The sequence below is a fragment of the Vanderwaltozyma polyspora genome, genomic scaffold, assembly GCF_000150035.1.
Source record: "Vanderwaltozyma polyspora DSM 70294 KpolScaffold1033 genomic scaffold, whole genome shotgun sequence".
Lineage (NCBI taxonomy): Eukaryota > Fungi > Ascomycota > Saccharomycetes > Saccharomycetales > Saccharomycetaceae > Vanderwaltozyma > Vanderwaltozyma polyspora.
The window spans coordinates 49,897-74,986 of record NW_001834673.1 but is presented as its reverse complement, the minus strand read 5'-3'; the positions used below and the strand labels follow the sequence as shown (position 1 = coordinate 74,986).

The 25,090-nt window shown below is 33.1% G+C and overlaps 4 protein-coding genes and 1 further gene across 4 annotated transcripts, besides 2 other annotated features; 4 read left to right on the top strand and 1 right to left on the bottom strand.

Annotated features, from left to right (window-relative positions):
* Window positions 1–467: 467 nt before the first annotated feature.
* Window positions 468–5,063, top strand: YCF1 (ATP-binding cassette glutathione S-conjugate transporter YCF1; the record flags this gene model as incomplete). Its single annotated transcript, XM_001645531.1, has 1 exon — window positions 468–5,063. The coding sequence occupies one exon, from the start codon at window positions 468–470 to the stop codon at window positions 5,061–5,063; it is 4,596 nt and encodes a 1,531-aa protein (XP_001645581.1).
* A 673-nt stretch (window positions 5,064–5,736) lies between these two features.
* On the top strand, window positions 5,737–7,248 carry Kpol_1033p27 (BTB/POZ domain-containing protein; the record flags this gene model as incomplete). Its single annotated transcript, XM_001645530.1, has 1 exon — window positions 5,737–7,248. The coding sequence occupies one exon, from the start codon at window positions 5,737–5,739 to the stop codon at window positions 7,246–7,248; it is 1,512 nt and encodes a 503-aa protein (XP_001645580.1).
* A 452-nt stretch (window positions 7,249–7,700) lies between these two features.
* Window positions 7,701–8,516, top strand: FIN1 (Fin1p; the record flags this gene model as incomplete). The annotated part of the gene is made up of 1 exon (XM_001645529.1): window positions 7,701–8,516. The coding sequence occupies one exon, from the start codon at window positions 7,701–7,703 to the stop codon at window positions 8,514–8,516; it is 816 nt and encodes a 271-aa protein (XP_001645579.1).
* Window positions 8,517–8,577: 61 nt separating this feature from the next.
* REX3 (RNA exonuclease) lies at window positions 8,578–9,789 on the bottom strand (the record flags this gene model as incomplete). The annotated part of the gene is made up of 1 exon (XM_001645528.1): window positions 8,578–9,789. The coding sequence occupies one exon, from the start codon at window positions 9,787–9,789 to the stop codon at window positions 8,578–8,580; it is 1,212 nt and encodes a 403-aa protein (XP_001645578.1).
* Window positions 9,790–10,265: 476 nt separating this feature from the next.
* Window positions 10,266–16,904: a sequence feature (similar to hypothetical protein; correction of possible frameshift sequencing error~similar to Saccharomyces cerevisiae MDN1 (YLR106C)).
* Window positions 10,266–25,014, top strand: Kpol_1033p24 (the record flags this gene model as incomplete).
* Window positions 16,906–25,014: a sequence feature (similar to hypothetical protein; correction of possible frameshift sequencing error~similar to Saccharomyces cerevisiae MDN1 (YLR106C)).
* Window positions 25,015–25,090: the final 76 nt, after the last annotated feature.

Below are 25,090 nucleotides of genomic sequence, written 5' to 3'. Positions count from 1 at the left end.
AGTATTGTATATTATTTACTTACTTTGTACATTAGAAGAAGGGATATAGAACTCTTTAATTAATAAATATACTTATTTACAGTACTAATCTACCACCAAATAGACGAATAGAATAAATACCATAACAGCATTTATTCGACGTACAATTATTAGATATCTACAACTAAAGAATTCACAACAAAGAATACATTATATTCAAGTCACATGATTCAACTAATCTTCCATCGTTATAGAAACACATGATCTTCCGTGTGTAATGAGCTCCATTAGTAATCAGAAAGGCGACATTTTGGCAAAGGGCTAGCAATCAAACCTATTAATTATCCTAATGTCTAATTATATAAAAGGGAAGTATATCTTTAGCTAATTATAAATCAATTAAACTTTATTAATTAATAATTGTAGCAATTAAAATATTTGTAATTTGAAGTATCTGATAAGACAATTGAGACTTGTTTAGGATAGAAATGCCTGATTTGTTTTCAGATATCTGTCAATTATGTCATTCACCAGAAGGGTTTGGCCCCATATCCTACTATGGTGACTTTACTCAATGTTTTATCGATGGAGTCTTATTAAATTTATCATCTTTGTTTATGATTATATTTGGTATTTCAGAGATTAGTCGTTATTTGAAGAATGACCATCCAGGTGTGAAATACAGAAATAATTGGTTGATTATCTCCAGATTAGGTTTAGTATTGATTAATATCGTTATTGTCTCTTTAGCTTCATTAAGCATTCCACATAACAAGACAAGAGATATTACGGTGATCTCTCAATATACTTTATCCCTACTCTCGCTATTTGTAGCTCTAGGATTACATTGGGTTGAGTACCATCGTTCTAAAGTTGCCAATGGTGTAGTATTGTTTTATTGGCTATTCGAGACGTTTGGAAACCTTGCTAAAACAGTCAATTTCTTAATCAGATATACCTATGAAGATAGTTTCTATTTTGGACGCAATGTTTTCATTTTCACGATATTCCAAACAATCATCTCATTATCATTGCTGCTTTTGGAGGCTATTCCAAAGAAACCTTTGATGCCTTATCAAATAATTCAAGATCATTTGTCAAAGAGAAAGGAGAACCCATATGATTCAGCAAATATTTTCTCTAGAATTTCATTTAGCTGGATGACTGAATTAATGAGAACTGGTTACGAAAAATATCTGTCTGAATCTGATTTGTATAAATTACCAGAATCTTTCAGCAGTGATAGATTAGCAAAAGCGTTTAATGTACACTGGGAAAATCAGGTAAAACACAAATCTAATCCTTCTTTAGCTTGGGCTATGTGGTCTACATTTAGTTCTAAACTAGTTCTGGCCGCATTTCTAAAAGCAATTCACGACGTTTTGGCCTTCACCCAACCTCAGTTACTAAGAATCCTTATCAAATTTGTCAATGATTATACAGAATCTAGAGGCGGTGTTAAGTTACCATTTTTAGGCTCTACAGGCGAAGGTGATACTCCTCACGAATTACCTATTATAAGAGGTTTCATGATTGCTGTTGCAATGTTTTTAGTCAGTTTCATTCAGACATCCGTTTTACACCAATATTTCTTGAATTCATTCAACACTGGTATGAATATCAGAAGTGCCATGACCTCAGTTCTTTACCAAAAAGCATTGGTGTTATCGAACGAGGCTTCAGATTTGTCATCTACTGGTGATGTTGTTAATTTGATGAGTGTTGATGTTCAAAGATTACAAGATTTAACTCAATGGTGTAATATTATCTGGTCCGGTCCCTTCCAAATTATTTTGTGTCTATTCTCTCTATACAAATTGTTAGGACATTCAATGTGGGTTGGTGTCATCGTTTTAATCGTGATGATTCCATTAAACTCCTACTTGATGCGTATTCAAAAGCAATTACAGAAAGTTCAAATGAAATATAAGGATGAAAGAACCAGAGTCATCAATGAAATATTAAACAACATTAAATCATTGAAGTTGTATGCTTGGGAGCAGCCTTATAAAGAAAAATTAGAACATGTAAGAAACGAAAAGGAATTGAAGAACTTAACAAGAATTGGTGTTTTCAATGCAATGACCAACTTTCAATTCAATTTAGTCCCATTTCTAGTCTCCTGTTCTACTTTTGCCGTGTTTGTGTACATTGAAGATAAACCACTTACAACTGATTTAGTTTTCCCTGCCTTAACTTTGTTCAACTTGCTAACTTTCCCACTGGCTGCTCTACCAATAGTTATTACCGCATTCATTGAAGCCTCAGTCTCCATGAGCAGATTATTCTCTTTCATGACAAATGAAGAATTACAAACGGATGCTATTCAAAGATTACCTCCAGTAAAGAAACAAGGCGATATTGCCGTTAACATTGGTGACAATGCCACCTTTTTATGGAAAAGGAAACCTGAATATAAAGTGGCATTGAAAAACATTGAATTCCAAGCCAAAAAGGGAGAATTAGCTTGTATTGTTGGTAAGGTCGGTAGTGGTAAGAGTGCATTTATACAAAGTATTTTAGGTGATCTATTCAGGGTCAAAGGCTTTGCCACTATTCACGGTAATGTTGCATATGTAAGTCAATTACCTTGGATTATGAATGGTACCGTTAAAGATAATATTTTATTCGGTCATAAATATAACCAGGAGTTTTATGAAAAAACATTAAGGGCATGTGCATTAACTATAGATTTATCCATTTTACCTGATGGTGATCAAACTTTAGTTGGTGAAAAGGGTATTTCTTTATCTGGTGGCCAAAAAGCAAGGTTATCTTTAGCAAGAGCTGTCTATGCAAGGGCAGATGTTTACTTATTAGATGATCCATTAGCTGCTGTCGATGAACATGTTTCAAAGCATTTAATCCAACATGTTATCGGACCAAACGGTTTGTTACACACCAAAACTAGGGTTTTAGCTACCAATAAGATTTCTGTCTTGTCAATTGCTGATAATATAACATTGTTAGATGATGGTGAGATTGTTCAACAGGGTACTTATAACGAAGTGACAGATAATATCAATTCACCTCTGTGTAAATTAATTAGTGAATACGGTAATAAGAATAATGTGAACAGTAGCACCGACACGGAATCAACTATGACACCTAAAGAGAGCTCCACAAGTTTAAACCGTGAGAATACCGTGCCTGTTGAAACTGAGTTAAAGGAATTGGATAAATTGAACGACTTGAAGTTTCTGGATGATGAAACGGGAAGTTTAAGAAGGGGAAGTATGTCTACTTTAGGATCAATTGATTTCAATGATGATCAAGATAACGATAGGCGTGAACATAGAGAACAAGGTAAAGTGAAATGGTCCATTTACAAAGAATATGCAAAAGCCTGTAATCCAAGAAGTGTTGTTATGTTTCTGTCTTTTATTGTTTTATCCATGTTTTTATCTGTGATGGGTAATTTTTGGCTAAAACATTGGTCTGAAGTCAATACTAAATATGGTAAAAATCCAAATTCTACTCATTATTTGTTAATCTATTTCGGTTTTGGTGTAACTTCAGCATTCGCCACCTTATGTCAAACAGTTGTTTTGTGGGTTTTCTGTACCATTCACGGTTCTAAATATCTACATTCCTCCATGGTGTCGTCAATTCTGAGAGCTCCAATGACATTTTTTGAAACTACGCCAATCGGCAGAATTTTGAATAGGTTTTCTAATGATGTCTACAAGATTGATGAAGTTCTAGGTAGATCATTCTCACAATTTTTTGTTAATGCAGTCAAAGTTTCGTTTACCATTCTTGTTATCTGTTGGAATACTTGGCAATTTATCCTATTGGTTATCCCTATGGGTGTTTTATATTTATACTACCAACAATATTACTTAAGAACTTCTAGAGAACTTCGTCGTTTGGATTCTATTACAAAATCTCCAATCTATGCCCATTTCCAAGAATCTTTAGGCGGTTTAGCAACAATTAGAGGTTATGAACAACAGAAGAGATTTATTCATATTAACCAGGCTAGAGTAGACAATAACATGAGCGCATATTATCCATCCATCAATTCCAATCGTTGGTTAGCCTATAGATTAGAATTTTTGGGTTCTTTAATTATTTTTGGTGCTGCTTCCTTATCAATCTTGAAATTGAGGGACGGTACATTGACTGCTGGTATGATTGGTTTATCTTTAAGTTATGCTCTACAAGTAACTCAATCCTTGAATTGGATTGTTAGAATGACAGTTGAAGTTGAAACAAACATTGTTTCAGTTGAGAGAATTAAGGAATACGCCGAATTGAAGAGCGAAGCTCCATTAATAATTGAAGAGAAGAGGCCATCTGAAAATTGGCCTGAGCGTGGTGCCATCAAGTTTGAAAATTATTCAACACGTTATAGACCTGACTTAGATTTAGTCTTAAAGAATATTAGCCTTGACATCAAACCTCAAGAAAAGGTCGGGATTGTCGGTAGAACTGGTGCTGGTAAATCGTCATTGACATTAGCGCTATTTAGAATAATCGAGGCTGCCGAAGGCTCCATTATTGTTGATGGTCTAAACATCAGTGAAATTGGTTTATACGATCTGAGACATAAATTGTCAATCATTCCACAAGATTCTCAAGTATTTGAAGGTACCATTAGAGAAAACATAGATCCTACAAACATCTATACTGATGAACAGATTTGGAACGCATTGGAATTATCTCATTTGAAACAACATATTTTACGTATGAATGAAGAAAGTGTCAATGGAAGTGAAAATAACGCACTATATACAAGAGTTACCGAAGGTGGTAATAATTTAAGTGTAGGTCAGAGACAATTAATGTGTCTTGCAAGAGCATTGTTGGTACCGTCCAAGATATTAATTTTAGATGAAGCCACAGCGGCTGTCGATGTTGAAACTGACAGTCTGATCCAAGAAACTATTCGTACAGCCTTTAAAGACAGAACAATCTTAACTATTGCACATAGACTAAATACTATCATGGATAGCGACAAAATTGTTGTACTTGATAAAGGTGAAGTAGCTGAATTTGATACCCCTCAAAATCTTCTAAAAAATACAGAATCTTTGTTCTATTCATTGTGCGAACAATCTGGCTTAAACGGTGCCAAGTGACACCAATACGAATAATTTATATCTCATATTCCGTTAACCATTTCTCAAACCAAACCGCTACAAGAAGAGATAATGTTTTCTTTTTAAAAAATAATGTGTATATTCCTAAAAATATAATTCCCAATAGTTAGAATACATAAATAACAAGAACAATTCTGTAAATTAATTAAAATGATGGATATTTGTAAAAAATATTTTTGGCTAATAATCATAGCTCTATCAAAAGTAAACTAATTTTAATTCTTCAAATTTAATCAAACATCTAAAATTTTAAAAGTACTAGATATATACCTAATCCATTAAAGACTAGTTTATAAAAATCATTCTTGTTCAAATCATTGCATTGATTTATACGTGTCCCATCCTTTATCAAGTTTCTGATTTTTCCTTTTTTTTTTATCTTACTAAGCAACGACAGGTACGTCAGTTTCTCTTGACCGAAATAGTGAAATAATGAAAAATTATATCAAGAAGATTATTAATTATATGAATACTTGACTATTATGATTTGATTAATATAAAAAGAAGCTTTATTATTGATAATACATTTAGGTGTGGATATTAGAAATTTATCTTTGATCACATAAGATTAAGCTGATCAATTTTTAGCTTCTATTATTGTCGCTGGCTGCTATTGTGTAGAATTATCGTAACGTTATAGTGAACCTTTCCGATGAGTGTCCCTATGCCCTTTGAAAGTGCCAATTCAGAGAAGAGTGCTGGTAATGATGATTTAAGAGAACCTATTCCTCAGTTATTACCTCATCAGAAGATGTACAAGATTCAAATTGGTTCCGAGTTGTTCAAAGTTAGTGGTGCTTCTTTGAGTTCCGACGGTCCAAGTTACTTCACAGAATATTTCTGTAAAAACTCTGATAAATCTGACGATGTTCTGTTTATTGATAGGTCTGCTGATATTTTTAGTAGGATTTATCAACATCTACAAGGTTATGCAATTCCGATTAAGGATGAGATTGAATATACTATGATATTTTCCGATGCCATGTATTATCATTTACCTAGATTAATCTCCATATTATCAGAGACAGAATATTTCTATACAAATGTTGGTGGCCAAACATTCAAATTTCCAAAGAAATTGTTTTGTAGGAAAGGTGATTCCCCAAATTATTTCCATATGACAACCGGTGTTCATAATTTAGATCTAACAAAATTTGTTGAGCTTTCGTTAAAACAATTACGTCCACCACCAATGTCCCCTCCATATATAGCTAGATCACCACATTATTTCTCAGATTTGCTGAGCCTATTAAGTGGTGCTTCCTTTGAAATGGATGATGAAAAAAGAAAATCATTGATTAAAGAATGTAGATATTACATGTTTTTGAATTTGGAGCAAAGATTGATCAAAGCTAAAGTTATTTTCAATCCTTTGACACAATTAGAGGATATATTGCTTGATATGGTGGATTTAAATAAGAGATATGTTGTGACCCCAGACGTACCAGTGGAAGATACTCCAGATAGTGATTATATGAATGATCCTTCTTCCATTAAATTAGATAAGGATGGCAGCTTATCATCTGATGAAAGCCCTTGTTTTGAACCACCTTCCAAGAAGAAGAAATTAGATAGTAGCAGCGATTGTTACAAAAAGAAAGTTTCTGGATGTTGGAATATGATTTCTTATCAAAGGCCATATATTGACGATAACCAAAGAGATCTAATGTTTCAAATAAACACTACGGACTCCTCAATTGTCATTAATCTAGACAAGAAATTGATCCATCTGACATTAACGGGAGAATCTGCTTCAGAATTCGATAAAATATTTGGGGCAGCTTTATTAAAAGTCGGAATCAATTTGAATAATCATAAATTTAAATTGCCGGTAGGAACATCAAAGGAATCGGTTCAACTCGTTCTTCCTGCGTGTTTGTCCCTATGTAACTTATATGTGAACAGCGTGGAGTACCCATGCGTAAGTTCATTATTAACTGAATCAAACAACGGCAATTATCCAAACTGCGTTACAGCAAAGGTAGAACGCATAATAGATTTCACTAATTTGAACCAATTGTCATGTTCAAAGGGAATAAAATTGAATTGTACAAGATCTATATGGAAAATTGGTGTCAGATATGGAAAGGTGATGCTAATAGCAATCAAGGCTGATACTTACCATGGTGCAAAGGAATATTGTAAATCTGTAAACTATTTATAAGCAAAGACCCACCCGGTAGTGGACTGCCTGCCCTCCCTCCCTCTTTACATTCTTCCTTTTTACAAGACAGACAGAACCTTTGTAATTGCATGAGATCTTCGACAACTACTCGTTTAGTTATATATGTAAAATTAAATTAATCCATAAGAATACTACATTTTTTAATTGTCACTGACCAATATATACGTATTTATCAGTGATTACCTCCCAATTAATCATTTGGATGGTTCACCATTGTTAAGCTTCTTTTTTATAAACAATCGTGAGCTATCTTGATGAAATTCGGCTATAACACGAAATATTTTTGATCTGACTATTTAAGGAAACAAAAACAATGCCCACCAAGGGTTAAACAAGAAGCGTTAGAGGTAGGTTTTAGATATTGAATTGAGTCAATCTTCGAGGCATCTTTGTTCTTTTCTGGGAAATTTGTTTATGGGTTTTGAGTCAGGATGCAAAAGACTCTAAAAGATATTAGTAATAAAGTTGGGAATGAGAAAGATGGAAGCTTTCCATCTCATAGGGACAATAATGTATTTAAAAGACTAACGCTATCACCTCCAAAAAAATACTTGTCCAAACCATCAAGTAATTCCCCTTCTAGACTACCAGTTTCAACATCAGGTAATGTTAAGGGAAAATATGGAATTCAGGTTACTCCTAAGAGAATTGCTTCACCAGATTGTTTAAAAGATTTTAACGTCAAAATAGATCAACCTCTAATGATGACAGATTCAGGTAGCAAAAAACGTTCTGTTTTAGTGGATACAGATTCTGTAACAAAGGTAACGTTCCCAACATCACCAATTAAAATCAAATTTGCAGAAACGAAACCTCTTGGAGGAGATGGTTCTCTAAATAGAATAAGAGCAAAATTTAAGAATGGACTAATGTCTCCTGAAAGACACAATGCAGGATCCACATCAATACTTCATTCTGAACCAATTAATGAAATCAGACCTTCGTTAAGAGCAGGGAGAAATCTATTCAAAGAGTTGCAAAGGGAAGACTCAATTGGATCTGAAGAGGATTACAATTCTGTAACTAAAAGAAACACATCATACAATGCCAGTATGAAAAAATCGGGATCGATTACGAAATCATCTCCAATGAAGAAATCTGTAAAGTTTGCAGTTCCTTCAGATGATCAGGAATATTCTGAATTAAAGAGTGAATTAAGCGATATAAAGAATTTATTATTAAGTTTAGTCAATAAACAAACTTCAATCGAATCAAGACTTTCACAATTAGAAGAACAAAATAGATAATGGATTTTAATATCTCTTATTTCAGATAAATTTAATTATAAAAGATGGTTAGTGAATTAACTTACCAATTTTTTTTATTGAGAGGTATGCCTAATTTCTTCTTTATTACGTCCATCGAACCAATAGCATCTTCAGAACTATCATGTTCACCTGTTTGGATTTTTCTATCGATATGTTCAAAAACGAGATTTTTCAAGGAAGGCTTGAATTTACCCTTTGAATATATAATAGCAGTGTCAATGACTTTATGATGTACAATTCTTAGGACGTTCAAATCGTTCTCTAAACCGTGACCAATAAGGATACTGTTTTTGTTAATAAGTTGATTGCATAAAACTCTTCCGATTGCAGCTTGATATGTCAGAGCAGTATTCCTGTCGATTCCATGAACACCACTGAATTGTGTGTTTAAATCTATAATATCACCTATTGGTTGAATAATTTCGTCAAACAAAGTTTGCAAAGAAAAAAAATCTACAATTGTCAACCTAATCATTTCATAACCCAGTGATGTAAACGCCATTTCACAATCTAATGCAAGCACATTATTATGACCATCGATATTACGTGTATTAACGAATTTTGTAATTCGACTAAGCTCATTAATACCTTCACCTCTATATACATGATTTGTACTTTGTTTACATCCTAATCTAAGGTTTGAAGTGGAATCAGTCGTTTCTCCACAACATGGATATTGGTTACTACCAGTTTTTGAAAATACTCTTTTTAATGGATGATATTTACAAACTGTTGATTCCATTATATTTTTCTTAGAGAATTTAGTATTGCAACGAGTGCAAGAAATAAAATCAGATATCTCACTGTCATGTTTTGCAATATGATCAATTATATAACCATTTTTTTCCAATTCTGTAACATCGTGTAATAATTCATTCAATTTTAAAACAACTTCTTCCTTAGTAATTAAAATATCCTGCTTGACTAAACTTGACGAAAGAAATTTCTCATTTACAATACCATGAAGAGTTTTGTTACTAACCTTTATCTTGGATAAATCACACTTGCTCTTCAATAAGTCACGAAGAACAATACTAGCATTAAATCTATAACTTTGACTTGTAACTGATGATTTTGCAATAAACCCTTCTATTTGAACAGATAAAGCCTCCAACCCACTAGAATTTGATGGCATATATTTTTTGAACAACCCAAACAGCTTCTTGACGACTTTGTACCTATCTACATATCCAATTGGTTGACGTACCATCTCTTGTGGACGTAAACTAGTACTTTCATTGTGATTATTCATGCTAGTTCCTCCAAATTACCACTTTTTAATTCAGAAAAAAACGGTCCAATATAAAACAAATCTTGAAGATTTCAATGAAGCTAATTTTCTAGAGCAATCTCAACTGTTGAAGTCTTTAAACTGATCGTTAGTTGCATGTTCAGATTCCAGGTCCATGTCACCTTTATAGTTTCGATTCGATGAGGTCTATATTTATCATCGCCATATACGACATTGAAAATTTTTGATCAAATTGCGATGAGATGAGATGAGATGAGATAGAAAATATATAAGAAGAGGTAGCGATGAGATTTAGTTTAAACTACAAGAAAGAGTTATCAAAAGGTCAACCAGCTGTAAAGGAATATATTGATTGATATTTTTACATTTTTAGGCTGCTATATATTTGTTGGATCAGTGTGAATTAGTGTTTTTTGTTTATTTTAAAAAACTTTATCACTGTTAGATTCTTATTTCAAATTAGTGGTGTTAGTAAGATGTCTCACGACGATATCCTTTTTGATTTGACCAAAGCTAGGGAAAGAATTCAAGTTTATCTTGAAACTTTTTCTGGTTGTGAAGTAACTAGCATTTTTGAATTTGATTTGTCGAAGACTGGTTCTCAAAATTTGTATGAATTAGCAAAATTTGCACTTGAAGAAAGAAATACTTTACCATGTCTTTTTGTTTACAACACTTTGTATTTGGAAGTTATTTCTTTATGGATAACTAAATTTTTCAAGAATGATCCAATATCTGTTCTGACTGCATGCTCAAGGATTATTACCTTGTATCCAACTTCCATTACAATGATAGACCAATTTTTGAAAAAAGAAAATGAACATTATATTACTATTTTACAAAATCCATCTTCCCAAGGTTTAGAAAATTTGCATAGAGTTTTGTTGTCATATTATAGATTATTATACGAAGATAGAGAATTATTTTGTCATTATGTTACACCTGATGTTATCTATGCACTTTTAGAGAACGAGACATCAGACGGTGTTGTTAAACTATTAGCATGTTATATCTTATCTGAATTATTAGATAGTTCAGAAAATTCAATGGAAAAATTAATTTCAATGAATATTAAGAATGACGATAGTGTTTTAGGAACTTTTGAAATGAATAGAAATGTCAATTATAGATTTTTAGCATTAAATGAATCAAAAAGGTTCTCAGACTTTTCAGTTTTACCAGTCCCTAAAGAGTCATTTGAAAAAATACCAAATCATTCCTATTTTTTAATTAGCAATGAAGATTTATCGGAGAATGTTGTATCAGTTTGTGGTGTCTTAGTATCTAACACCGATAGTATACCCGATGATAAGAATTGTGAAGCTCCAAATTTTGTTCCAACCACCAAATCAATCACAACATTACGTGAGTTGGCAACATCAATTAGGGCATCCAAGCCAGTAATGCTTGTTGGTCGTACAGGCTCCGGTAAAACGTTTTTAGTAAACGAACTAAGCAAATATGCGAAATGCAAAGATTCTATTATTAAAATCCATTTAGGTGAACAAACTGATGCAAAGTTATTAATTGGTACATATACTTCTGGTGAAAAGCCTGGGACTTTCGAATGGAGGGCAGGTGTTTTGACTAATGCTGTTAGAGAAGGTCGTTGGGTGCTGATCGAAGATATAGATAAAGCACCTACTGAAGTCCTTTCAATTCTATTGACATTGCTAGAAAAAAGAGAATTAACAATCCCATCTAGAGGTGAAGTTATTAAAGCGGCAAGTGGTTTCCAACTAATTTCAACAGTATGCATGAATGAAGATACAGCACATAAGGATTCTGCTCATTTCAATACCCCTAACATTATTGGTTTAAGAATGTGGAACCTAATAAATATACAGGAACCAACAGAAAATGACTTGAAAGCTATTCTATGCCATAGATATCCAGTTTTGTCCAATCTAGTACCAAAATTAATTTCAACTTACAAATCGGTGAAGAATATTTATCTCGATCCTAGGTTCACATCTTTAAACAGAGGTGCACATGCTAGAACTGTATCTGTAAGAGATCTTATGAAACTTTGTAACAGATTAAACACTTTATTTGCATCAAACAATATCACCAATCCTTCTCAATTGATCGAATCGTCTGTTTATGACAGTATTTTTGCTGAAACTGTCGATTGCTTTGCCGGTGCTATCTCAGAAGCAAAGGCTTTAGACCCTATTATACAGTGCATTGCTGAAGCATTAGATATTCCATCATCCCGAAGCGCCTTATTTTTAACAAAACATGTTCCTATTTTTGAAAATCTAGAAGATAATATTCATATTGGTAGAGCCTCTATCAACAAATCTCAAATTTCAATGCAGAAAAAATCCATTAATGCAACATCATTTGCTACTACAAATCACTCTTTAAGACTAATGGAATGTATTGGTATAGCCGTACAAATGACTGAACCAGTTTTGCTTGTTGGTGAAACTGGTACTGGTAAAACTACAGTGGTGCAACAGCTTGCCAAATTATTAAATAAGACTCTAACTGTAATCAACGTTTCGCAACAGACGGAAACTGGAGATTTATTGGGTGGATACAAACCAATAAACGCTAAATCACTCGCCGTACCTGTGCAAGAAATTTTTGAAACTTTGTTTACGTCAACATTTTCCATGAAGAAGAATGAACGCTTTTATAAAATGTTGCATAAATGTTTCAACAAAAATCAATGGAAAAATGTGGTAAGATTATGGAATGAAGCTTATAAATTATCACAACAAATATTAAAAATCGATGATGAAGTAGCAGAAGAAGGAACTAAAACCAAAAAGAGGAAGTTAAATAACAATGAAAAGATATTATTGTCAGCAAAATGGGACGAGTTCCAAGATATGGTTAAAAAGTTCGAAGCACAATCAAATACCTTGAACAATTCATTCGTGTTTAATTTTGTGGAAGGTTCATTGATTAAAGCAATAAGAAATGGTGAGTGGCTACTGCTAGATGAAATTAATCTTGCTACTGCTGACACATTAGAGAGTATTTCCGATCTACTTTCTGAACCATCCTCAAGAAGCATATTACTTTCCGAGAAAGGTGATACAAAACCAATCAAAGCTCATCCGGACTTTAGAATTTTTGGTTGTATGAATCCTGCCACTGATGTCGGAAAACGTGATCTTCCATCTGGTATCAGATCTAGGTTTACTGAAATATATGTCCATTCTCCTGATCGTGACATTACCGATTTATTATCCATTATTGATAAGTACATTGGGAAGTATAACGTCAGTGACGAATGGGTTGGTAATGACATTGCTGAATTGTATCTTGAAGCCAAAAAGTTATCTGAAGAAAACAAAATTGTAGATGGCTCTAACCAAAAACCCCACTTTAGTATCCGTACATTAACACGTACCCTTCTATATGTATGTGATATTGTAAAGATTTATGGATTGCGTAGAGCTCTATATGATGGTTTTTGCATGAGTTTTTTAACTTTACTAGATTTAAAGTCAGAAGAATTACTACTTCCAATTATCGAAAAATATACTTTAGGTAGATTGAAAAATGTCAAGTCAGTTATATCACAAATACCCCCATCTCCAGGTCCTGATTATGTCCAGTTCAGACATTATTGGATGAAAACAGGCTCATTACAAGTAACAGAACAACCTCACTATATCATTACTCCTTTTGTTGAGAAAAATATGCTGAACTTGGTCAGAGCTACATCTAGTAAGAGATTCCCTATCCTTATCCAAGGTCCAACATCTGCTGGTAAAACTAGTATGATTAAATACCTTGCTGAAATCACTGGTCATAAGTTTGTCCGTATTAACAATCATGAACATACCGATTTACAGGAATACCTGGGTACTTACATCACTGATGATACAGGAAAGCTATCGTTTAAGGAAGGTATTTTAGTCGAAGCTTTAAGAAAAGGTTATTGGATTGTACTTGATGAATTGAATTTGGCCCCAACCGATGTTTTAGAAGCTTTGAACAGATTGCTAGATGATAACAGAGAACTTTTCATTCCAGAAACCCAAGAAGTGGTCCACCCACATCCTGATTTTATGCTTTTTGCTACCCAAAACCCTCCTGGTATCTACGGTGGTCGTAAAGTTTTGTCAAGAGCTTTCAGAAACAGATTTTTAGAATTGCATTTTGATGATATTCCTCAAGATGAATTAGAAATTATCATTCGTGAACATTGTCAAATTGCACCAACATATGCAAAAAAAATTGTAGAAGTTTATCGTCAATTGTCCATTGAAAGATCAGCAAATAGACTATTTGAACAGAAGAATAGTTTTGCAACTCTTCGTGATTTATTCCGTTGGGCTTTTAGGGAAGCAGTAGGCTATGAACAATTGGCTGCCAATGGGTATATGCTTCTTGCTGAAAGGTGTAGAACTCCTCAAGAAAAAAAATTGGTTAAGGAAGTTTTGGAGAAAGTAATGAAGGTTAAATTAGATATGGAAAGTTACTACTCTAATCTGGAAGATAAATCATTATTAGAAATGTCCACATCTGTAGTTTGGACTAATGCTTTACGCCGTTTAGCAGTTCTTGTTTCGACATGTATCAAAAACAGAGAACCAATTCTATTGGTGGGTGAGACAGGTTGTGGTAAAACTACTGTATGCCAAATATTAGCAGAGCATCTGAAAATGGATCTTGTAACCCTGAATGCTCACCAGAACACAGAAACAGGTGATATTCTCGGAGCCCAAAGACCAGTTCGTAATAGATCTGATCTTCAAGTCCAACTTTCTTCTTTGTTAAAGAATACATTAAACTCTAATGCAAATGACAGTTTGGAAGCATTGATTGAAAAATTCGATAATTCAGACCAATCTCAATTTACCGCGGATATAATATCTGAAGTTAAGTCACTAAGAGATTCATTAAATGTTTTATTTGAGTGGTGCGATGGGCCGTTAATTCAATCCATGAAATCAGGTTCTTTCTTTCTTTTTGATGAAATTTCTTTAGCCGATGATTCAGTTTTAGAAAGATTAAATAGTGTTTTAGAACCAGAAAGGAGTTTGTTATTAGCAGAGAAGGGTACATCAGATAGCTTCATAGTAGCAGACGGAAAGTTTCAATTCTTTGCTACAATGAATCCTGGTGGCGATTACGGGAAAAAAGAATTATCTCCTGCTTTAAGGAATAGATTTACTGAAATTTGGGTACCTTCGATGGAAAGTTTCGAAGATGTTAAATTAATTGTTAATTCAAAACTGCATGAAGATGTATCAATTTTAACAAATTCTATTGTGGAATTTTCGAAATGGTTTGCAAATCGATTTGGTGGCGGCAATGCTACCAGCGGGATAATTTCATTACGTGACATTCTATCCTGGGTAACATTTATAAATGAGTCGTTCAAATCCGTTAATGACAAGTATGCCGTTCTTTATCATGGTGCTGCAATGGTATTTATTGATACTCTAGGGACAAATAATACAGCATACCTAGCTGAAAATGAAAGTAAGTTAAAAGAGATAAAACTTGAATGTTACAATGAATTATCTAAATTATGTGGGCATGCCTTTGAACAGTATTTGTCAAATGATATATCAGTCAGTGTTGATGATGCTAAGCTTCAGATAGGTTTATTCAACTGGCCTAGAAATATTCAAGCTGACAACTCTGATACATCTTTTAACTTGAACGCTCCTACAACTTCAATGAATTTAATGAGAGTCGTTAGAGCTATGCAAGTACATAAGCCAATATTGCTAGAAGGTAGTCCTGGTGTTGGTAAAACTAGCTTGATTTCTGCATTAGCCGATGTCAGTGGAAATAAATTGACAAGAATTAACTTGTCTGAGCAGACTGATTTAGTAGATTTATTTGGTTCTGATGCCCCAGGTGAAAAAGCTGGTGAATTTGTCTGGCGTGACGCTCCATTTTTAAGGGCTATGCAACATGGTGAATGGGTATTGTTGGATGAAATGAATTTAGCGTCACAATCTGTTCTAGAAGGTTTAAACGCATGTTTAGATCATCGTGGTGAAGCTTATATTCCTGAATTAGATAAAACCTTTACCAGGCACCCAAATTTCTTGGTATTTGCCGCACAAAATCCGCAGATTCAAGGTGGTGGTAGAAAAGGTTTACCTAAATCATTTGTTAACAGATTTAGCGTTGTTTATGTTGATATGCTTACATCAGATGATCTATTGCTAATTGCAACATATTTATACCCTAATATTGATTCTACTATCTGTTCTAAGATGATTAAATTTGTTTCAATGTTAGAAAATGAAGTGTCGGTTAAAAAGTTATGGGGTTCGAATGGGTCCCCTTGGGAGTTTAATTTAAGAGATACTTTAAGATGGCTTAAGTTAATGAACAAATTATCGATCTGTGATGATATTGGAGCTGCAGATTTTATCAATATGATTATAATCCAAAGATTCCGTACTGTTGAAGACAGAACAAAGGCAATGAATATTGCAAGAGATATATTTGGCGAATTACCAATCAGGGACAATTACATTAATATTTTAGAAAGTTACGTTCAAATTAATGATGAAATTAGTAAAAGGAACGAGATATACTCTTATCGTAATGCTAACAAATTAATTCCATTAGAATGTAACATTGATATTTATCAATCTACTTTGAAATGTATTAATAATAATTGGCCATTGATATTGGTGGGTCCAAGCAATTCAGGTAAAACAGATATTATCATGTACATGGCTTCAATTTTAGGAGCAAATGTAAATGTATTCTCGATGAATAGTGATATAGATAGCATGGATATCTTAGGTGGTTATGAGCAAGTTGATATAAATAGAAAGATTGCTGCTATAGTAAATGATTTAATCGACTACCTCAAACAACTAATTTCTATCAATCTAACGGTAGAAGACTACAACCCAGTTGCTGCAAGAGGTGCTATTAATTTGTTGACATTTATTAATTCCAATGACATCAATGATAGCAACTTTTTGTCCTTCAAAGAAAAGTTTGAAGGTACATTTTTGTATCTAAGTGACGACAGAGGTATGTCTAACATTAACAGTAGAATCAAAGAGTTATCAAGCAACATGGAAGAACAGATGGCTGTAAAATTTGAGTGGTTTGATGGTATCCTTTGTAAATGCCGTCGAACAAGGTCATTGGTTAATTTTAGACAATGCTAATCTGTGTTCCCCTTCTGTCCTTGATAGATTAAATTCATTACTTGAAACTGACGGTTCATTGATCATTAATGAATGTAGTGAACAAGATGGGAAACCTAGAATTTTAAAGCCCCATCCAGATTTCAGATTATTTTTAACTGTAGATCCAAAGTATGGCGAATTATCAAGAGCAATGAGAAATAGAGGTATTGAAATATATATTGATGATTTGGCAGAGCGTTTGACAGTATTTGACTCGTGTTGTATGAAACCATCACAATGCATTTCTTTGGCGGAATCGAATAGTGAAAATGATCCAATTGGAAATAATTTAGAACCGTTGAATGAAAGATTTCCTTATAAGATCTACTTACCCCCATTTCTTTCACGTTCTATATTTTTTACACAGATTCATGATGCTATATTATACCATGAAAACAATATAGATATAAGCAGTATACTCTCATTAATCCCTGTTTATAGAAGTGTCCAAATTGTAGAGTGGTACGAAAATTGTATTGCCAATAAGCATGGAGATATCAATATTTTACACGATGTGAAAGAATTTGTCCAATTTGTAACAGAAAGCGGACTAGCCTCAAGCATAAATGGTTTGTTAAAGAATTCAGATATGAAATATAATAATTTGTTAAAAAGAGGTCCTTCTATACTAAGTGATGAAAAATTATTACCAATTTTAAATACATATATTGATTCAACACTAGAGAAAGATTTTAGAAATTCTACTTCAATTGATATGCCACTTTTATTTACATCTGCTAATTTATCTTTCCAAAACACGAAGTTAATGGAAAAGATTAAAAGTATATCTGTTAATGGTAAATTATCTGAATTATCATATGTTGAATTATCAGCAGCCTCTATATTAGGACGTACTGTTAAACAGCCACCTAAATTACCAATATTTTCGATTCTGTTGCAATATAATGAAGCGGTTAATAAAAGAATAAGTGACTTCTCATTACTAAAATGCGAGAATGTATATTTGGCACTATGGGAGTTCTTAGTTCTTTGGTGTAGTTGTTTTGATGCATCTGGAAGAAAAGATGAAGCTAGATTAAGGGTTTATGAAGAACTATTTTTGAATTGGATTGAAAAACACAACTATGGAAAATTTTCTTTAGAAGATTTTAAAGCTATAACAGAAATGTTTAGTAAGGGTTCTGATGTAACAAAGGGCCAATCAATGTCTTTGATTTGGGAAAACTATAGAAGAGACTATCCAACAACCTCACAGTCCTGGAATATTATGATTGATATAATTAAGTTATCTCAAAAATTTGACAGGGCTAGAAAACTACAATTTTCAGATACAATCGATGCTATTGTTAGTTTGCAATCGTTATTCTGCAGCTTAGTTGAAAATGCCTTAAAAAATGATATTAGCGGTATAGAATTAATGTTGCAAGAAGTAGATCGTGGGGTGAATAGTTTAATCGAAATATCTAATAAGTTCCTAAAGAAAAGAAACCACTATTTTATGGATGATTTCAATACTTTGTTAAAATTCTTATACCATAAGGATAATGATTTGAAAAGAGTTAGTGAGATTGCAGCATTCACTACATTATCTACTGAACATCTGATTTCTTTTAAACGTCAAGAATACCATTATCCGGCTCTCTTTGATATATTATGGCCGAAATCAGGCGACAAATACATCTCAACTACTTCCTCTTTCCTCGGTTCATCTTACGTCAGTAGTTTATTATTAAAATCTGCTTCCTTAAAGACGTTCCCTGGTAGTGAGTTAGACCAAACTCTTTCTGATGCCAAAATGATCTTAAAATCGACTGTTTCCATGTCCTCTGATATTTTGAAGGATCAAAAATTATTATTTTCAGACTATTTGAAGGATTTAATTAGATTTATTGTTAAAATTCACACACAAGTGGATGTTACATCGTTATCAACCCCTGAAATTATAAAGGTAGTGGGTGAATCGAATAAGTCTAATTTTATTGATGTATTCGACTTATATTTGGAACCTGCACTTCGTATTTGTGATTCTCAAGATTCTTTATCGGGATTAGGTAAAGCATGGATCTTCTATGGTATTGCTTTACTAAGCTTGTTTGTTCCAGATTCTTCTTATGATCCAGCTATCCATGATTATGTCTTATATGATGTTTATTCCAAATCAAAGCAATTTTCTGAACATATTTTGTCTTCATGGAAAACATTGCGTCAAGTTACTAGTGGTGATACAAAAATTAAGGTTGAAAAGTTATTAGAACCTATTGAAAATGTGGAAGAACCTTCCAAACCTCAAGTTTACCGTCCAATCGGCAGTATCGATGACTTATTTGATGAATGGCATGCTTTTATGGAATCTACGGTTTCTTCAAATCAAGTCCAGAATTTATTGGAGGTATTCACACAATGGGATAATAAAGCTAAATCCAGAGTTGAAATGTTCCATCAGAATACATCACACTTTTTGGCTCGTCTAAAGAATGGCTATCAGATTTACTCTGATATGAATGATATATTGAATGGGTTTATTTACTCGATTAAATTTGGTTTTGATCTCTTTAAATTTGAATGCGATAATAAATCAAAAGCTTTACAAGTTTCATCTTTATGGTCAATAGATCCTTATACTTTAATAAGTTCAGAATCAGTATACACTATTTTCGAAACATTCTCCAAAATTTTTAGAAGTCTAAGCATCGATGACTATGTTGTGGAAAAGAATCTATTGTTTTTCATGAAGTTATTCCAATTTTCTGGAAAGGATCCCAAATTGTTTGAAATGTTTAGAGGTGTATTGAATATTTTCTTCTACAGATGGTCATTGAGAAGAATGAAATTGGAAAAAGAAATAAATGACAAATCTTCATTATATAAATTTGAAGATAAAACCGAAGATTATGAAGCTGATTTTAAGAAGATGTTCCCAGATGCAGATGATGAAATTGACATTGAACCTATTTCTTCTTCAAATGTCGAAGAATCTGTTGACGATGTATACCATAAAATTTTGACAACTTATATTACTTTGTTTTCTGAAGATGAATTGAAATTGGATGAAGTTATTAAATATGGAGCATGTGTTTCAGAAACTTTATCTAAATTTTCGGGAGATATTAAGGATGATTCGATGAAGCCAACCCATATTTCATCTATGATCATCAAGTTAAATAGTGACATTCAATCATTTTACTCAGAAACCAATAAGGACGAGTTGGACTTTTATAGATCTACTGCAGTAGCAGAAACTCAAAAGGCTGTTTCTGTTGTCAATAAGCTTTGGAAATCAGTTCATGGACTTCTTTTGGAATGGCCTGAACATGCTACTTTAAATGAGTTAAACAGAATTTGCACTGAATTTTTGAACTTCTCTGCTGATACACCTATTGCCAGACAGATCCAAAAAATAGAACAGATTTACACATTTGTAACCGAATGGGAAAAATATGCTTCAACTAAGGTATCACTATCTGCTCATTCCAAAGAACTTACTGATTTGATTGTTTCTTGGAGACAACTAGAATTACATACTTGGAAAGGATTATTTACTAATGAGGATAAAATGGCACAAAGGAATGTCAGTAATCTATGGTTTAATTTGTATGAAACAATAATTGTTGCGTACTTGGACAATTCAGAAAATTCAGAAGACGGATTAAAGTCTTATACAACGTTGTTGACATCCTTAAATATTTTCTTCTCTAAGTGTTCAATGGGTGAATATTCTATTAGATTAGACTTGGTTAATAGTTTTATTAGTCATGTACAACTATATGATAACATTAACCAAGATTTGATTAATGCTTTGAGAAACTCCCTTACCTTCTACGAACAGTTTAGGTCGTTAGTTAATGAACATATTAGGAATAATAGGAAGACTTTGGAAAAAGATATGGCTGAAGTCATTCTTTTAGCAAGTTGGAAAGATGTCAATGTCGATGCCTTAAAGCAAAGTTCTCGTCGTTCCCATAACAGTTTATACAAAATTGTTAGAAAATACCGTGACATCCTATCTACAAACGTCCAAAGTTTAATTGAAAGTGGTATTTCAGCCTCGGTAAAATCAAATATCACAGTTAGCTCTATTAAGAATATTTTATTTAAGTCGTTTGATTTAATGCAAGCTAAGGATCTTGTTTCCACTATTCCATCCTGGGAAACTAGAAGTGATATTTTAAAGAACATCGATGTTGTTGATTCAAATATGAAAAAATATGTCGACAGTATAATGTCAGTAGATTATCCAAAATTGAAGGATCTTGCTTCTGAGTTTAACACTGAAGCCGATAGATTGAGAAATGAAACACCAGGTACATTAACAAAAGAAAACAAGAAGCTCATTGCTACTTTAAAGAATCAAAAGGCAAAACTGTTTAGCGATGCTTTAAAAGAATTAAAGAGAGCAGGTTTAAAAACAACATTTAGAGAAGATATCCATAAAGTTCAATTGACATCCACTTTAGTACTAGCTAATTCACGTTCATTTGTTGGCACAAACTTTGAAAACTGTGACGCTTATTTTTTCAGAATATTAGATATGTTACCTAGAATGAGAAGCGCTGTATCGAATCCAACAGATGACATACCTATAGCAAATATTGAAAAGGGTATGGCCATAGCCGAGAATCTGATATTTTCTTTAATTACTGTTAGATCAAAACTGGTGGAAATTTCTTACCAACAAAATTCTATTGATGAATTGGGTTCAATTTTATGTTCAATTTCTAATGTTAAAGGAAATATCAATCACTCTAACATATGTATGAGTTTCGATAAATACAGATACTACATCAAATGGATGCCTAAAATGATTGATTATGCCGTCGAAGCATTTAATGCTATCGGTTCCCTTGAAAATTTAGGAATGTGCATTGAATTTTTGAACCAATCGAAGATTTCTCTGAAATCTTTCGAAATGTCCATCTCTCACAAGAATATCTATGAAAGCGATGATAGTAAATTGCTTGACAAATTCAATATGTTCATCGAAAACTTTATCAGTACATTAGAAAGTTTCAAATCAAATAATCCATTGTTTATGTTTGATGTATTAATTGACTGGATAGTACAAGTGAATATAGAAGAATGTGAACCAACTAAGGCAGATATCTCTATCGAAGAGATTGAAAGATGTTCACGTAGTATATTTACTTCGATACTTCTTTCTTTCCAGAAATTGATGTCTTCCCCTTACTTGGCAGATGGTATACAAGATTCTGATGATTATTGGTTATCATCGACTTCTAAATCTATTATGTTTAATATTAAATCGCTTCAGGGAAAGAAGCTTGTTTCACAAATCCAAAATTTGGTAAACCTATTAAAAGATGGTTTATTTTCCTCTAATAACTCATTATTAATAAAGGCAATAATTGGATTTACAATGCCATGTATTCAACATTACTCCATTGTAATGAATGATATAGTATTGAAATCTAGAGAATACTATCAAGATTTGTCATATGGTTCATTTATACTTTCTGTTCTTTTATTGAATTTAGCAAAAGATGGTTTTTGTTCTCCAGAATTACCTTCTGAAGAATCCCATGATTCTAACTTACAAGACGGTACTGGTTTAGGTGATGGTGAAGGTGCACAAAACAATTCTAAAGATATTGAGCAAGACGATGATTTAACTGAAGATGCTCAACAGGCCAACAAGGAACAGGATAAGAATAAGGATGAGGAGAATGAAGATGAAGATCAGGATGCAGTTGAAATGGAAGGTGATATGGCAGGTGACCTAGAGGATCTATCAGATCAAGATGATCAAGATGACATGAGTGAAGATGAAGAAGAAAATGATCTAGATGAAGAAATAGATGATCTAGACAATGATGATCCAAATGCAGTTGATGAAAAAATGTGGGACCAAGAAATCAATGACGATGTAAAGGAAAAAAATACTGACCAGAATATGGATAGCAATTCCGGCGATCAAGATATAGAAGCTGCTGAAAATGATGATGATGCTAAAGGTAATGATGAAGGCAAGGAAGAAAAGGAAGATAACAATGTAGAAAATGAAAATGAAGAGAATGTTGATGGAGATGGTGATAACATTTCTGACAATGACGATGAAGACGAAAATGAAGAAGATGGAGATGAAGGTGCAGGAGAGCAAGAGGATGAAGTTCGTGACGATAATACTGAAACGTTAGATGAAAATATCCAAGATTCTGAAATGTTGGACTTACCAGATGATATTAATCTGGATTCCGAAAACGATGTAGAAGAAGAGTCTTCCAATGACTCAGATATAGATCATGAAAATGAAAACGATTTTGAAAATGAATCAGAAGAAATGGAAAAGATGGAAATCAAAGAAGATGAATTGGATGAAGAAGTCAATAATCACTCCATGGATGAACAAGAGGATATTGAGATGGATGAAGTCGAAGACAATAACAATGAAGTAGGTAGTGATCAAGAAAATCATGACTCAAACGATGAATCAAACGAGAATGAAGAATTATCGGATGAAGAAGAATTGAAAGATAAGGAAAATGAAGCTGAAATGGAAAAAAATGGTGAAAATGCTACTGAAGGTGTTGAAGGATTAGATGAATCTCTCGAAGATGAAACTGTCGATGCTGATGCTGCAATTGAACAACAAGCCGGGTCGAAAGGTTCCGGATCCAATAATAAGGACGACGAAGAACAAGAAGATGTAGGCAATTTTGGTGAAACCCAAAATGCTCATGAAGAACAGGATTCGAATGATTCAACTGAACAATCTAGAAAAGATGCTAAGGAAACACTAAAGAAATTAGGTGACAGTATGAAGGAATTTCATAAACGTCGTCAAGAAATAAAAGAGAGTAAAGAAGAAGAAGATAACGAAGATAATTTTGAAGGCAAAAATGAAAGAATTGACGAATTTGAACATGTCGACGGTACAAATACCGATACAAATACCCAAGCAATGGGTGCAGCTGATCAAGATGAAATTCAAACAATCAATGACGACATGGCTATTGATGATGAAATTTCTGAAGACGAAGATATTGAAATGAAAGAAGAAGAAAACGAAAATGATATATCTCAGCATGATGATTCAGAACCTAAGCAAGATGACGCTGACAGAAATGCCGGTGATGATGAAACCACAACAAGCAAGGGTGGATTCATTGGTGAGCGTAAGGATCTAGAAAGCAATGATTTTATTTCGAAGACCCAACTGCTAGAACATGATGAGGATGAATTGGAAGAACTAATAAATCATATAGATTTAGAAACACGTCAATTACAACTCATTGAAGATCCATCTAGACCTATTGATGAAGCACGTCAATTGTGGCATGACAGTGAACTTGCGACATCAGACCTTGTTTCCAGATTGGGTGAACAGCTTCGCTTAATTTTAGAACCTACTTTAGCCACTAAATTAAGAGGTGATTACAAAACTGGTAAAAGGTTGAATATGAAGAGAATTATTCCATACATTGCTTCACAATTCCGTAAAGATAAAATATGGCTAAGGAGAACAAAACCTAGTAAAAGACAATATCAAATTATGATCGCGCTAGATGACTCTAAATCTATGAGTGAATCTAATTGTGTGAAATTGGCATTCGATAGTTTATGTTTGGTTTCAAAGACCTTAACACAATTGGAATCTGGTGGCTTATCCATTGTCAAATTTGGTGAAAACACAAGAGAAGTTCATCCGTTTAATCAACAATTTAGTAACGAATCTGGTGTGAAGGCATTCCAGTGGTTTGGATTCCAGGAAGAAAAGACTGATATTAAGAAATTAGTTTCTGAATCGATTAAAATTTTCGAACGTGCTCGCTCTTTCAACTATTCAGAAGACTGGCAATTAGAAATCATTATATCTGATGGTATATGTGAAGACCATGAAACAATTCAAAGGTTGGTTCGTCGTGCAAGAGATAACAAAATCATGTTAGTTTTTGTTATTATTGATGGTATCAACTCAAATGAATCTATTATGGATATGAGTCAAGTGAGATATGAACCTGATCACAATGGTAACTTGCAATTAAAGATAGATAAATATTTGGACTCATTCCCATTTGAATTTTATGTTGTTGTTCATGACGTAAGTGAACTACCTGAAATGTTATCGATTATTTTACGTCAATATTTTTCAGATTTAGCATCGTCATGATGAAATCTGTGCGACCTAATTTAATTTGTATTTAGAAACTATATTTTAACACACACATATATATGCGAATAGACTT